At 38.4% G+C, this 16,532-nt stretch overlaps 1 protein-coding gene across 1 annotated transcript; it reads left to right on the forward strand.

The window, feature by feature from the left end:
• The first annotated feature begins 4,044 nt into the window (after nucleotides 1-4,044).
• ZCRB1 (zinc finger CCHC-type and RNA binding motif containing 1) lies at nucleotides 4,045-12,866 on the forward strand. Its single transcript, XM_009640269.2, has 7 exons — nucleotides 4,045-4,635; nucleotides 4,807-4,835; nucleotides 8,021-8,132; nucleotides 8,235-8,342; nucleotides 10,490-10,599; nucleotides 10,703-10,778; nucleotides 12,191-12,866. Exons 1-7 carry the CDS (start codon nucleotides 4,552-4,554, stop codon nucleotides 12,320-12,322), a joined length of 651 nt encoding a protein of 216 aa, XP_009638564.1. The 5' UTR covers nucleotides 4,045-4,551; the 3' UTR covers nucleotides 12,323-12,866.
• Nucleotides 12,867-16,532: the final 3,666 nt, after the last annotated feature.

The following is a 16,532-nucleotide window of genomic DNA, read 5'->3' on the forward strand; positions in this document are numbered from 1 at the left end:
CGACAGGCTTCGGCGCGACGTGTGGAAGCTTCCGAGTAGCCAGTCGGTCGTTCTCTTGCCTTAACGTGGGTTTGCGCGTACTGAGCTCTGAAATGGAACTGGCTTCCCTCGGCTGGGGCTTTGAGGAGGCAGGGGCGTCCCGAAGTGAGGTAACTTCACCCAGCAGGGGCAGATCCAGGTCTGGGTGAGGCTAGACGTGACTGAACCAAGCGGCTCTTCTCCCATCTTGACTGTGCTGGAAATGCATTTAGAGAGAAACTGTTGTTAAAGCTCTTAATGTAGTTCCTGCTGGCGGCCTGGTTGCTTAATCTTACTGCCCCAAAGCCTTTGTAGATAGATTAGTGTCGAAGAGTAGTTTGGTTCAGACCGTGGATCCTTTTTGTGTACGTCTGGCAGACTGAGCGGCCTTTGCACACTTTCTTCTGGTAGTGTCAACTTTTATCTACCCAATTCCGATCCTATTTACTATTTGCCTTGTAATATTTAAGTGACTATGTAGCGATAAAACAGATTCTGCTCTGGGAGTTTATTACACGCCTATTGTGTAGGAAAGAAGCGTAGCAAGTGGTTAATACCCTTGTCTGGGACCAAGGAGAACAGGCATTCGGCTTCCTCCTTTACCACAGTCTTTTGGTTATAAGCTTGAGACAAACTCCTGCCCCAACTAGCAGTCTGTTGATTTGGGTCTAAACTCTATTGATACTGTTAAATCAGAAAGCAAATGTGGTGTTTTAAGGATCAAGATAGAAGAACTGAAATTAGTTGGCCTGAATGAGCATATCTTGAGTAACTTAGCCACAAATCATTTATACGTACCTACTCAATTAAATCACGAATCTGACCTTGCTGCGGTGCACTTAAAAACAAAGAAGAAAGTTTGTGCTTAAGTTGAAACGTTGATGGCAGTTCATGAAAATACCAGTAAATTCAGACTCCACTTGATGCTTCAGACACGTCTGAACTGTTTTGGTGGTGTCCTTATGTGTTCTGGGACAGAGCAGAAAAGCCAATTACTGAAATTGATCTTTGTCTTCTCTTGTGATGTTCTCAACATGAGTGACAGATGCTGCATTAAGCATATTGGAGTCAAGAAAAACATACTCGGGTACCGCACTATATTTTGCGGGAGACTTAATCATTACTGACAGATGGCTCTTGTCAAAGAATGGCTTCTTGTAGTTTGAGTTGCTGGAAAAGACAAAGAAGATTGAATTCAAGAAGCTCTAGTAATGAGGGACAACCCCATTCTGAAAGTTAATATGTGAAAATGGTAAATGAAGAATGCATTAATATTACAGAGAGGCTATTACATTAATGGGAATTGTGCTCAACCCCATGGAGTGAAAACCTATAAAGCAGAGAGACTGGTGATCAAGGAGAAAGAATGTGATGAAAATGTTAAACTTGTATTGGACAGTTCTATGAAGTTAGAAAATTCCTGAAGTAAAAGGACTCCGAGCTTTGCAATGATGAGCCTCCAGATGACATTTATCTCATCTAGAAAGCTAGCTTAAAGCTGGAATTGGCTTTTTTAGGGGGGGGCGGGGAAGCTATTCACATGGTATTGGCACTTAGTATCCCCACAGGGGCTTTGTGGTGGTTTAAAAAATAAAAAGGACTAATGGATTTCTTAAGGCAGGGTTAAAATTGACATGTGTGATGTTTTGTTAAGGATTATGAGGGGGGGAAGAAATTGTGCCACTAGTTTGGTCTAAAACTGCATTTGTACCACTGTATTCACAACAGATAACCAGAAATCTGCATTTTAACATGCTCAAGCCTTTTGAGAGATTGCTTTTGGTAAAACACGTGCTGCAGAAGACTTAAGTAAGGACAGTGAGGCTTTTAGGTAGATAAGATGAATGGCCTAAATGTTGCCATTCTGCAAACCTGTCAGTATATCTGCTGGCTTAAATAAGATATTTGTAAGCCATCCCAATGACCCGTTAGTATTCAGAAGATGAGGTCCTCCTGTGGATCTGGGGAAATATTCTTTCCCGGAGGGGCAAATTTGAACCTTTTCCATCTTGAACATGAGCATGGCGATGGCCTTACGATTACTGTACTTTCTCTTCTGTTAAAATTGTGCCTGTCTGGTGAGTCAGCCATTAAAAGTACGAAGTCCTGACATGATAGTCCTAAACAATATTGCTAAGAGTATTTGGGCAATCGGAGCAGCAAGACTGTTTCACTTAAATGTGGCTAGGGGACTAGAAACAAAGCTCAGCCTCGGCTGTCTGGCAGCCAGCGCTCCAGGGTGCAACTCTTTCAGTTTGCTTGTGGAAAAAGTAGAGTGCACCTGAAAATGGCAGTTCTGTAGCCTTTATTCATTATTAATTTCCTATCGACTGAGCTATTAGGCCTGTAGTAGTCTTCACATGACGTATCACCTCCTCTTCGGAGGTTTGCGCTGTGGTGTTGTGGCATACGCAAGCTGACTGCGCTCCAGTCATGCCGTTCTCACTGCCGTCTGTTCAGTAATATGGGGCCTGCTTGGTCTCCTGTTACAAGGTGCTCTAGCTTCTCTTGTCTTTTAGGTAGAGTTAAATTGCTATCTACAGCCACCTGAGGTCTACCTCCACTGTTGCAATATATTAGCATTGTCAACATACCATAATGTAGCGCTAAGGTAGCTCTTACCCTATCCTCTGTATCCACTGTACATCTGGATAACTGCACTTTGGGCCCTTTATTTGGGTGGCACATTGCCAAGTCAGTGTGGTTAGGCTTGTCGAGGTTACCAATGCCAAGCAGCATGGAATTTGGGATAATTAATCCAGTCTGTGTAACACCAGATGCAATGTGTGGCCTTTATTGTAAATTTATTCTGTTTTCATTTGCTTAACCTTTATGTTGCCATTTCTGCTCATGCCAAAAAACACAGTCTCTGAACACGGAAGAACTCAAAATTCAATCACTTGGAAACTGCTGTTCGAATTGTGATACAGTAAGCATGTCGGGAAAGAAAAGGAAAACACTTGGATAATCAGTGTCTACTGGGAATGTCAGGTCTTGAGATGACTGAATCGTGAAATCGCAGAGAATAACCACAGCCGGGTTAGAGTGTGATATTAGTTACTTTGCTGGCACTTGGCCAAGGAATCTGCTCAAACTCACTACCTGAAAAGTCCCCTAAGAAACTGTGCGTACTATGACGGATGTTGAGTTCTAGTGCTTTAGTTCCTTTTATCCCTTCATCAGCTTTTGTTTGCATTTTTAAAATGAGTTGGTCTTGCTGAAGAAATATCTTGATCCTCAGTTAGGAATTGGCCAGAGGTGCCAAGAAGCAGGAATAAGGCTGCAGGAAACTGGATGAGGAGGTAGGAAAGGGAACGTTTTTGCTGGACTATTTGGTGTGCCCTCTCATAAGGGTTTTGCTTTTTTCTGATCTTAAATTTTACTCACTTGACTCTTGGACCGAGCCATGGCTACAGAATTGATTGGAGGGAAGAAGTGTTTTGCACAGACTTTAGCACCGCTTAAAGCTTTGGGAAATGTCCAAACGTAAGGAAGAAGCATAGGCTGCTCTTTTTCAAGTTAGTTCAGTTACTCTTTAACTGTATACACATCATCTAATACTAGGTATGACAAGGGTCTTGAATCAATTCATTGTTTCTAGACATTTTCTTGGCTACTTAGTTTCAAGAACTTAAAAGAGATTGGAAATGGCTTTGAGATTTCCCTGGTTCCTGCCAGTATAGAGATGTTTAATCAGGAGGGGGAGTGCCACTAAGGGAGATGCTGTCTATGATCAATTCTGGACTCTTGCGGTTCCAGAGCAGTGTAGAAGCCTGAGCAATAGATACAAGAGGAAATGCTTGCTGCTTTAGTAGCTGAGATACGGCATTTGGCTTTAGAATGTATCTTTTTCCACCCCAGTAATTTGGATTCTGCTATGATCAATTCTGGACTCTTGCGGTTCCAGAGCAGTGTAGAAGCTTGAGCAATAGATACAAGAGGAAATACTTGCTGCTTTAGTAGCTGAGATACATTCTAAAGCCAAATGCCGTATCTTTTTCCACCCCAGTAATTTGGATTCTGCTTTAGGGAAGCTTTTTTTTTTTCCCCCCCCCCTTTAACCAAATGTGGTTTATTCTATGTTGAATGCAGCTGAACTGAAACTTGTGTAAAGAATCAGAACATGCAGCTACTTGAACAACGGTCATTAATTTCACATGTTGGCCAGAAAGTTTAATAAATGGAGATTGCTTGTTCCTTTCTAGACCTAAACCTTTCTTTACTGCACGAATTGGCAGAGGCTTATTTTAAGTATGCTAACTTGTCTCTTTTTTTCATGGCTTACAAACTGACTCGCATACAGCAAAAATATGCTTTGGATCCAGGGGAGGGGGAAGGAATGTATGTCTTCTGTAGCATGTGAAGGCAAACACTAATTTCATGTAAAATGATGAAAGGGAAAAGAAAACTGTTTTCCTCTAACTTTATCATGACCATCTGGGCTAGGTTTGAAAAAGTCTTGCAACTGTTTTGTAATTGATTGCTCTGTTGAATACAGTTTAAATCTTCTCTCTTTCTCCTTTCATCAGAAAAATGAGTGGTGGGTTGGCACCAAGCAAAAGCACAGTGTATGTGTCCAATTTACCCTTTGCTTTGACAAACAACGATCTGTACAGGGTGAGTTTTTAAGAGCTGTATTGTGCAGATTAAACTTGTTGACAACAATTTTGAGTGTAAATACAATACCGAGATATATCTCTTCCTTAGAAAAGTTTGTCTTGATAAATTTATTACTAATGACATGCAGTGGTCTATTGTTAAATACTTTTATTTTGTTTCATATTTCAGATCTTTTCGAAGTATGGGAAAGTTGTCAAGTAAGTGACCTGATACGGCCTGCTATTTTCATAGCTTTCATTTTAAATATTTCATGTCTTTGCTTCACTTGAGTCTTGTGCTTTTTATAATTTAAGTATGAACGTGGAACTGTATCTAAGTCCTGTTCATTTTTAATAAAGTGTAAATTTAATTTAACAACTGGAAGTTCTTGCAGTTACACGCATAATGTAAGAATATTTGTGTTGAGGACAGTTTTGCTAACCACTTCTTAGGAGCAAGTAGTATGTTGTTATGTACCAATCATCTTTTCTCTGAAATAGTTGAAAGAATATTCTTCTGGTAAGTGTTATTCCCCTTCCCCCAAACACCACCTGGGACACAAGTGGATAAGTGTAAAAGTGGGAGCTTCTACTTATGTGAACGAGATGTCACAATTCCCACAAACAATTGCAACGTACAATTCCTCTATTTGTGCTTCTAGAGAGACTTGTTATTGTGACTGCTTAGTATTGCATTTAAGATTAGATGTAAGGCTGCATAGTAACAGGTTTTAATAAGTGGGGTATTCATGAACAATACTCGTGAATACCTGCATTTATGTTCAAATGATAGAAATAAATGCCACAGTAAGGAACTTGCTGTTTTGTTTTGTTTATTTTTTTAACTGGTCAGAAGAACGAGCCTCAAGACTTCAGTTTTCCAACACTACAGCAGCAAATATCTACTCTAACTTTTAGTAGCTGCTGTAATAACCTGTGAGATACAGAGCTAAATTCAAACTTTTTGAAGTCTCAGGAGTGTGTTTCAGGTGACAAATAGCAGGAAAAGCCAAACTACCATTTTAGAAAAGCATATTTTTTAAATTGACTGAGAGGAAAACCCTTATGTAGGGCTTTGGCAGACATGCAGTGACCAATACAGCTGGGCACCTACAGTCTCTATTGCTTCCAGGGTGGGGTGTCTGTTTTAGCTGATTGCTGATCTACTGGTTTAGAAAAATCCTGAGCAGAGGTTGTAGTAATGCTGGTGTTTAATATCCTTTGGGGGGCCTGTGCTCCATAAATTTGACACTTCTGACCTCCCTGCTATCACTTGGTAATGTACTTATACTCTGTATGTTTGCGGGTTAGGGGTTTCCTACTGTCTTGGCTTTTGAACTTATTTGTTAGGAGGATGAGAATTGTATGAAGTATTGGCTGTATAATGCATTGCTTATTTTAAAGGTGTCATAGCAGCATCCCTCTTTTTTTTTTTTCCTTTATTAATACTTTCTAGTGTAGAATTTGCCTTTTTTTTGACTGTCATAGACAACAGAAATGGTGTTTTTGGATGCCTATGCAGAAGAAATTCTGCACTGTCCTGTGTGAAAGTAGCTAATTTAGAACTTTCAATTCTGTCTGCACAGTTACTGTTTTCCCCCCCATATATTGTTTTGCAAAAAATTCACTTGCTGATACCTATTTTGTCTAATTGCTGCCAGAAGTTAAACCAAATGCCAAGAGTCACAGAATACCATGTGTAAAATACTACTGTGATTTTTTTTTTTTTATTGTACCTAGCAAAATTTATTTCCTCTTTGACCCTTTGCAAGCTGACCTGACTAATAAACACTGCAGATACTGTGGGATTCTACTGGTATTCCCAGTTCACTATGAAACTGAGGCTAACAGGGATCGGTTTTCCTATTTGTAACTAGTTATTAATTCCTGAGAAAAAACTTTTCAAATATTAGCTTGATTTCTGTAGAGTCTTTGTTCAGGGACTTCAAAACACTTTGCAGAAAGCTTTGCGATGTCATCTAGGTCAGCTTTAACTTAATTAAATAAGCTTTAATAGACTTCTTTTTGAAGTGTGTCTTAACTCAGCAGAAACATACTGACTTTTCTTCCCTACTGCATTTCTCACCTCAGTATATCGTGACTATTACGATTTCAGCTCAGTTTGTTCAGTAAAAAATCAAACTTCCTAGGGCTCCAAGAAGTTGCTGACTCTTTAAAGATTTGTTGCACTTGTTTCTTTCTATGCTTGTGTTACTAACTAGTATGTTCAGTATCCCAATTAGAAGCCTGACAGTCATGTTAGGGTTCCATTGGAACTCTTGGAAGAGTAACTTGGCAAAATAATTGGTAGAATTGTTCCAAAGTCAGTTTTATTGACACTTCAACTCGGTGCATTCAGTTGGACACACCCTTGTCCAAGAGGCTTTGGTAGCAAAACTGTTCTAAGCTATATCTTTCTGTGTGTGTATCTGGGGGAAATTTGAGCTTTCTTTACTGAGCTTTTATTTTATACATTATTTTACAGTACAGGTCATATGTTACTTGTACAAGTTCTCTGGTAGGCCTTCGGCACTGAAGTAGGGTTTGTTTGTTGTTTTTTAAAAAAATGTCTTATCTTGCTTTATGGCTGAACCTTGTTCTACCTGTGGTGGACACAGGGAGGAGTTTATTCCCTAGTTTTTAACACGTACTTTTATTTTCATGTACAGGCAGACTGGCATCCTGTTTCCACTGTTTGGGATTTTTTGGGGAGTGAGGTGCTAAAAACAATTGATGTTAAGACTGAAAGAATTGAGGTTGTGTGGGTTCCCCCATCCTTCATCTCTTGTCATTCTTTTTCTGTTGTTTTTACTGTGTCTAAATCTTTCTTGAATTTCTCAATGTGCTACTGGAGCTGTTGATTCCAGTGTTAGACTGAAGATTTAACTTTGTATGTTATGTAAAATAACACACACATCCATGACCTGCCTGGATTCCAGCATATACTTGTTTCCTATCATGAACCTGTTCAGATGGTTAGTCCTACAGAAACATAGAATTCTCAGTTTGGATGCAGTTCAGTACACTGTGTTTTTCAGCAATGTTAGCAATGGTCGAGATTATTCCTGAATTTTAACTTCACCTCCAGTATGTGTAGTTCCCTCCAGTTATGTTGTCTGCAAATCTAAAGACTATGTACTTAAAGTCATCCAAGGGAATAAAGAATAATACTGGACTCAGAAAGACCCCCACATACTTTTTTTAAAATCATCTCCACTCTACCTGTAAGCACATGGCCAGGTTAGCTGTTTTCTCTGAGTTTCTGTTTAGTGAGCCTTTCTATTGTTAAATATACTTTTTCCTTTTGCTATATATATATAACAAAGCTAAGATCCCATGGAGATCTTTAAGGAAAAAATGTCTCTAAAGCAATTTGTATCAAAAATGTGGTTATATGTTTTCAGAGTTACTATTATGAAAGACAAAGACACCAGGAAGAGCAAAGGAGTTGCCTTTATTTTGTTTTTGGATAAAGAATCTGCACAAAACTGTTCTCGGGCACTTAATAACAAACAGGTAAATTGTGGAAAGTTGTTATGGCAGGAGGGTTGGGTTTACAATCCCAAAATGTTTACCTTTTTTTTTTTTTCTTTTTTTTTTTTTTCCAATTTGCTGTAGTTGTTTGGAAGAGTAATAAAAGCAAGTATTGCCATTGATAATGGAAGAGCAGCAGAATTCATTCGCAGGCGTAACTACTTTGATAAGTCTAAGTGTTACGAATGTGGGGTGAGTAAAACCAAAAATGAACTAATACTTTCCAACTCTTGACTCCCAGCTTGTTTCTTCAGTTTGGCCATTGCTAATCCTGCCTGTGCTGTTATTTTTTTTTTCTGTTGATATTATCAAATTGCCTAACAGTTTTACCATTTTCAAGAATGATAGTACCCCTTCTGTCTTTTATTTGGGAGTTTAGGGATGGGGGAAAATAGGTACATATAAATTCTGCTTAACATGCTGATGAACAGACAGATCTGAATATCAGTATAATGCTCTTTGAGAAGGAAAACCTCCTCATCTTTGCTTCAAAATACCTGCTTTTGCTATATCTTTGGAAGTTCAGGATACAGTTGGCAGCAAAATAAATATTGGAAATAACTGTTTTTAAACAGAAGTGTGTTTTAAGTTGTAAGCAATTCCTCACTTTTCCTAAACATAATAACATAGGAGACTGAGATTTGGATAGTATTTAAGGTCAAATACAAACTTGATTTATATTCATAACACTTTTTAAAGCAAAAATGTTGACTCCTGTTTCTTAAACTGTTAATGCTGAGGTTTATACCTTGACTTGAACATAAACCATGCTGCAGTGTATTCAGCTATTGCAGCTGCCAAAGAAAATCTACTTTGCTCATAGCTTGTTCTCAATTTGCAGTTTAACATGCATATCACCACCAATCTCTTCATTTTTTTATGGCAAGCTTATAGAGAAGAGTTTGTCTTCTGTGTGCTAATTCAGCATTCCATTCATCTTACTAATTGCTTCCATTTTTTTCCCCACAAACTGTCTTACATTAACTTTCCTCACGATATGTTTCAGCATATAGTTGTTTGTTATGGTTTCTGTTAAGCAATATTTCTTTTTCTCCAAGGAAGCAGGACATTTAAGTTACGCTTGTCCAAAAAATATGCTAGGAGAGCGTGAGCCTGTTTACCTTTTTTTTTTTTTTCTTTTTTTTTTTTCTCCAATTTGCTGTAGTTGTTTGGAAGAGTAATAAAAGCAAGTATTGCCATTGATAATGGAAGAGCAGCAGAATTCATTCGCAGGCGTAACTACTTTGATAAGTCTAAGTGTTACGAATGTGGGGTGAGTAAAACCAAAAATGAACTAATACTTTCCAACTCTTGACTCCCAGCTTGTTTCTTCAGTTTGGCCATTGCTAATCCAATTTGCTGTAGTTGTTTGGAAGAGTAATAAAAGCAAGTATTGCCATTGATAATGGAAGAGCAGCAGAATTCATTCGCAGGCGTAACTACTTTGATAAGTCTAAGTGTTACGAATGTGGGGTGAGTAAAACCAAAAATGAACTAATACTTTCCAACTCTTGACTCCCAGCTTGTTTCTTCAGTTTGGCCATTGCTAATCCTGCCTGTGCTGTTATTTTTTTTTTCTGTTGATATTATCAAATTGCCTAACAGTTTTACCATTTTCAAGAATGATAGTACCCCTTCTGTCTTTTATTTGGGAGTTTAGGGATGGGGGAAAATAGGTACATATAAATTCTGCTTAACATGCTGATGAACAGACAGATCTGAATATCAGTATAATGCTCTTTGAGAAGGAAAACCTCCTCATCTTTGCTTCAAAATACCTGCTTTTGCTATATCTTTGGAAGTTCAGGATACAGTTGGCAGCAAAATAAATATTGGAAATAACTGTTTTTAAACAGAAGTGTGTTTTAAGTTGTAAGCAATTCCTCACTTTTCCTAAACATAATAACATAGGAGACTGAGATTTGGATAGTATTTAAGGTCAAATACAAACTTGATTTATATTCATAACACTTTTTAAAGCAAAAATGTTGACTCCTGTTTCTTAAACTGTTAATGCTGAGGTTTATACCTTGACTTGAACATAAACCATGCTGCAGTGTATTCAGCTATTGCAGCTGCCAAAGAAAATCTACTTTGCTCATAGCTTGTTCTCAATTTGCAGTTAAACATGCATATCACCACCAATCTCTTCATTTTTTTATGGCAAGCTTATAGAGAAGAGTTTGTCTTCTGTGTGCTAATTCAGCATTCCATTCATCTTACTAATTGCTTCCATTTTTTTCCCCACAAACTGTCTTACATTAACTTTCCTCACGATATGTTTCAGCATATAGTTGTTTGTTATGGTTTCTGTTAAGCAATATTTCTTTTTCTCCAAGGAAGCAGGACATTTAAGTTACGCTTGTCCAAAAAATATGCTAGGAGAGCGTGAGCCACCAAAAAAAAAAGAAAAGAAGAAGAGAAAGAAAACAGTTGAGCCAGAAGAAATGTATGTATATTTATTGACATGTTACTACTTCTTTTAGGAAGCTTTTTCATACTGAACACCTAAAGTAAAGATCTATATATTTTTCTCTTTCTGCACAATGAAGTGAGGAGGAAGAAGAAAGTGAAGAGGAAGGAGAAGACCCTGCTCTAGATAGCCTCAGCCAAGCCATAGCTTTTCAGGTACAAAATTGAAACATTGCATATTTATTATTATTTAAATGCAACTCTAATTCCTTTTTTAGCTGTTTTTCAGAAGCTCTGAGATACACCCATAGGTCTGTCAGCTCTGTAGCACTCAGGACACTCTTGCCTGGCAGTAGTTGCTGACTAGTTGGTTTCTTCATATTGCAAGCATGTTCAGTCAGGGGTTTTTTGTTTGTGTTTTTTGGGGGCTGGGTTTTTTTTGTTTGTTTGGTTGGTTGTTTTTTTTTTTACTGTTTCACTATTGCTGTGTTTGTGCATTGCAGTTTTTTCATTCCTTCAAGCTCCTTTGCTGCTTAGTTTCCTGTCATGTCTGCTGTTACGCGCTTTTAGGTTTTTGATCCACAAATCCCTCTTTACTCTGTTAACTGAGCAGCCAAAAAAGGCTCATGTCTAAATGACCAGGTACATCCTCTGCCTTCACTCACTAGAACATCCTTGAACAACGTCTATTTCAGGAACACTTCCTTTGCCTAATACAGGCCATCACAGTCTCTGATAGACCTCTTCTCTCAAAACATATTTAATGCATTTTTTGTTATGTAAATAGATAGTCTGACAGCTGTATTACTGTCTTCTTTAATACTTCTTTACAGGCTTTTGCTTCACTCCACAGAGCAAGCCTGACCTGATGTTCAAATTTCTTGGCTCCCTAGTCCTCAACTGTTCCCTGTGCCCCTGTCTGTCCGTCCCCCCGCCCAAAACCCTCAAGAGTTTTTAAGATAACTTTGCCCTGAATGTGACTGTAACGAGTGCAGAACTTTTACATAACATAGTTCAAAAAAAGGATGCTAATATGCACAATTATCCCACCCCCAGAAAACTCCACATTTGGAGGTAAAACCTATAAAGGTAAACAAGCCAGGAAACATTCCCATTTCTCTCGCCATCCGAAGATTTTTGACTGGGATAGCATATTTCTCAGTAAAAATAAGGAGCACCTACTTAAACATTTAGTTGAACAACCTTTGCATCCCTGAAGACATTCATTCCTTGAATGAATGACTGCAAAAAACAACAGATAGAACTTGTTAGTAGAACAGAGCTGACCCAATAATATAAATTTAAAACGTGATGCATTCTTTTGCTTCAGATCTCAGCTGCTCTACAGTTCTGTAAGTTTGCCATAGGCAAAGTTCCTCTCTTTGAAAGCAGAGGGTGCTCCACGTGGACTGCATTGGTGCAGAAGACTTACTGTTCGTGTGCGAGAACTGCTTTCAGTAATGTTTTCTAGTGCATTCATTGTGCGGTTTATCTGGAAATGGAGATAAACCCTTTGAATTCTTTAACTTACTAAATAATTCAATGCATATTAATAATTAGCATTATTATTTGTAATGCCTCTTAATTTTTCTTAATCCTAGCTAATACTTTTCCTCCTTTCACTGTAGCAAGCCAAAATTGAAGAGGAACAACAAAGATGGACGCAGACTGCAGGGGAATCTTCCATTTCAGATGATTCAAAACGTCCACGGATTAAGAAAAGTGCTTATTTCAGTGATGAGGAAGAACTTAGTGATTGAAATAATACTGTTTTATATGCATCTGTAATGTATATATAGTGTACATTTTGTAAAGTGCTACAGAGTTATCTGTAATAGAGGTCTGTCTTGGTGTTGAAAACACTGAAAATCATGTTATAGTTCTACACTGCCCCCTGAACCTTCCATCTTTTGATCTCTGTCTCTCAAAACTTCACCTTTTGAGGCAGCTTCTTAAGAAAATGATGTGTTTCTACACTTAATTCCAGAAAATATCTGAGAGAATGCTTCTTGCAGTTAGTATCTAGACCCAAACCCTGGAAGTGAATCTTTCATAAGAGAATTTCCCACAATTTTTTTTTTCTTAAGAGGGGTTCCTCTTAGGATCACTGTTAGCACCAGTGACACTTTATATGTTAGTCTGTTTATTGCCTGTTTGGAAGCAGTGCTTTAGTAGTACTTTAGTAGTATATGAATCTTGCACTAGTTTCTCTGCATAGGCTTGAATTTCAGCCTTAAGCATTGTACTAGTCTTTTAACTCTTCTAACTCTTCATGCAGTAATGTAATAAATTACTGTCACATCAGCTTGGTCTGTGAAATCATTTAAGACTAAACAATACATCTGTCTGTTTTCCAAAAGGATATTAAGATGTTGATCTTCTGTCTTATGCACAGTTTTAGTAACTTGCTGTACACTTCATAGTACTATATAGCCTGTATACAATATAGGCTTCATAGGAGATGTAAGTTAAAAGTGATGGGGTGATTAGTTCAGTCTTGAAACATACTTAATATTTTTGTAAGAGTGATAGTTCTGTTGCTCGTGCATTAAAAATGAGAATGGCCATATATTTTAAAAATGGGAATGTGCATATGTTTTAATATGCTCTCATCTGATACTGAATACATCTTGCTGTGATAAGGGCTTAAACTGCACTTCTGCTCCTGACTGTAGTTTGGGTGCCTAACACGGTAATTATGGTTATGTACGGGTTTTTAAATATACTTGTATCTAACATGGATCACAGCCCTGTCCTCTCAGGCATCTGAACCTGCTGACAAACTCCAAAAGGCACAAAGTTTACTATGTGCTTAAAAATCACCTTTTATGTATGCTTGGAACTGTCATGGTCTCTAAGCAAAGTGTGTTGGCACCTATTGTGCACCTAAAGCTGTTCACATCTTCTAAATAGGGTCTCTGTCCTTAAGTCTCTGTAGGGTTCTAGTCATGTTCTCCTAAAAAAGCCTCATAGCCACATTAGGAGAACAGTACAAAGCCCCACAGCAGTGATCACTCCCAAAACCACAGACACATGATGGTGGTGGTAACCCTTTTATGTTGGCCACTTAGTGTAGTCAAATTTTCATTTTTAGGAGGCACAATATAAAACACATTCACACTTTCACACTTGGGAGAAGAGACCAGCTGGCCTCTGTTTCTATTTTCAGCTCTTCTGTTGCTCATCAGAACTTGGTTTTCTTCCAAATATAGAAAATGTAAATCCAAATATACCATTATGTATTCTTAATTAATAGCAATGTAGGTTCAGATGTATAACTAGGTGCAAAGCAAAGACATGCACACAGAGCCTCTAAGTGAATATAAAGCAGTCGCATTCAGACTGTCGTTCTGGGGTCTTCTGTTGCTAGTTTCACAAGAATTCAGAAACAAGAATAAGGTAATAAAGTAAAAGATTTTTCTGTACAAACTACTCAAGCCACAGAATGGGGAGAAATACTGGGCTTTATGCATAGGAAGGTCTTGGACTCAGTAATCCAAAGAATGTTTTTAAGAGTCACTTTGTGACTTTCTGCTGAAAGCTTAAATCTGGAGCTTCCTTTACTGAATTTCAGAAAGATCCCTTGATACTGAATAGCCAAGTGCTAAAGTTCCAGGTGTAACTTAGTGGTAATAAATGCAAATCACTGTATATCACGTATTATAATGAGGAGTGAGGAGTTCTAAACTCCGCTAAGGAAGAAAATCTTGCTGCCAGCATGCTTCTCTGCAAATGCTGGGTGAGGGCTCGTTGGCAGTAAAAAGGAAAAGGAAAAAAAAAGAAATGGAGAGCAAAGCAAACAAACAAAATATTATGCCACTACTTAAATTCAAGGTTTGTCATCTTCTCCAGTACCGTGTTCGATGCTGTTTTTAAAAAAAGATAGAAAACTAAAATGTGACAGAGGAGCAGTTTGACCTTGTCTGTGACTTTGACTTGGGAATGGTTGATAGCTTATAAGAATTAAGATTTCAATGAAGTGATCAGGCAGCAAGTTTCAATCTTTTATTTCATTACGCTGTGTAATGTAGTAGTGGAGCACACTGCTGTGAGACTTTTTTTCAGGGTCATAGGGTCAAAAGGATTAAACGTATATGTGAAACGTGATTTTTAAAAATATTAAATACAGTCTCTACTCAGAAATATCCTATGTTACTGACTACCTCTAACTGAAAAATACACAGAGATATTAACAGGAATGTTTTATTCTTACACACCTTACTGTTTCATGTTGGCTACTGGTGTCTTGTCAGAAAGAATAAAACCAAAACTGACCTTTGTTCTGACCTAATACAGTACTCTTTCAAGGGTTCTGGCAGCTGAAGCACGTTGATACATCTTTCTACTCTGCTGCTTCTGCCTCACTGCTTTCCCTGTAGGATTTGCTTTTATCAGCGGGAAGCAGTAGCTCAGTCCAGACTATTACCACTGACCCAGTGGTGGTCCTCCATGTTCTTTTGTTCCAAGCATAAAGTCACTTGAGGCAAGTGACATGGAAAAGAAACAGATAAAAATGAGCCTGCTTCTGTGCAGAATTGGCATCTGGAATTCCTTACCTTAAATCATCTTCCATTAACAGTTTTCTTAATTCTGTTTGAACTGCTATTGATGAGTAGTGCTTATAGATTTTGGCTTAGAGTCAGAAGAAAGCACCTCATGCCTAAAACAGGACCTGGAGGGACTTTGGAAGAGTAGGATTTTTGCACTTTGGTCTTGTGAATCACTTTAAAATTCTGTTCTTTGTTGGCAAGATAATGAAGCATGTCTCTGTGAGAAATTCAGAACACTAGCATTAGATAACGATTAAGCTAGATAGCATGAGTACCTGTTCTGCTTGCTTAAATGCAAAATTGTTGTCTGCAGCACCCCCTGATGCAGCTGCCTCATTCTGGAAGAAGGCCAAGACTCGTCAACTAAGTCCCGTTTTGATCTTTGAATGCCAAGGGATTTGCTCCTGTTCGTGCCCTGCTTCACCTACTCCAAGCAGCATGGCTTCAGGTTTCCATCCAAGCCCTATCAGTACTGAGAAGTTAAGCGGAGTGTTAACTAAGCTCCTAATTTAGATCAGGCCAATAGGGTGCAATTAGTTTTCCAAACCTGAGCAACAGAGTGCTGCTTTCGTCAGAGTTTGGTATCTTAAAGCACCAGCTCAGGAAGCAGAAAAGAGCTTTGGTGGCTGCATGGCTCTGGGCCAGAAAGATGAGGCTATGCAGCCATGTTATCAAAAGAGAGAAGAATAAAAACCACCTTGTCGAACACCTTCCTGTTATTGTTAGAAAAACCACAGGGGGTTGTGGGTGGGGTTTTTTGTGTTGGTTTGGGTTTTTTTTTTTTTGAGGACTTCGCTTAGGCTAGCAAGGTGAATGCTAGCTTTGGAATATACATAATGTGTCTCTGATTATAGAGAAAATGACATTAAGTGGCAGACAGATTTTCATTTTTTTTAAAATAATGTCAAAAACTTGGATCTCTCTGCAAACATCCACTTACTAGGTTTTGTCTTTAGTATTTTCAAAAGGGCTTGAAAATTGTCAAAATAATGCTTTCTGGGTCGTGGGACCTTTTGTCCACTGAAGTGGCTAACTGCGTCTCAAAAGAAGATGACTTTTTTCTGTCCTCAGGGAAGAAGCAGCTATGGAAGGGGGATAACGATGATTAGCTTAACTGATTATAAATGGTATTACTCATACTGTGCCTGTGCAGCACTTGTTAAACCATTGCAGCTATGAGACGCTGGAGTAAATTTAGTCCATGTTTAGCAGGCTCCCACGATGTTCTTGGCATATTCAGGTTACTACTCTCAGCAGAGCAATAGAAGGGGCTGTAAATATAAAGAACTATGGGTAGCTAAATAAGTGATGTCTGGAACAAATTGTAAACACTTTATCTTTGGCTTCTGGGTCACCGTGTTCTCTGGGATAGCCCCTTTTGAACCTGCAGAGATGACTTACTGTAACATGGGAAGGTGAG

This window comes from Egretta garzetta, unplaced genomic scaffold (assembly GCF_000687185.1).
Source record: "Egretta garzetta isolate BGI_Z169 unplaced genomic scaffold, ASM68718v1 scaffold656, whole genome shotgun sequence".
Classification (NCBI taxonomy): Eukaryota; Metazoa; Chordata; class Aves; order Pelecaniformes; family Ardeidae; genus Egretta; species Egretta garzetta.

What these genes read in the sequence shown, in the direction of transcription:
- ZCRB1 (XM_009640269.2), top strand. Translation starts at nt 4,552, where the DNA reads ATGAGTGGTGGGTTGGCACCAAGCAAAAGCACAGTGTATGTGTCCAAT. An exon ending in CAAACAACGATCTGTACAGG is followed by an intron (nt 4,636 to 4,806) that starts GTGAGTTTTTAA and finishes TTCATATTTCAG; the next exon opens with ATCTTTTCGAAGTATGGGAA. An exon ending in CTAAGTGTTACGAATGTGGG is followed by an intron (nt 8,343 to 10,489) that starts GTGAGTAAAACC and finishes TTTTTCTCCAAG; the next exon opens with GAAGCAGGACATTTAAGTTA.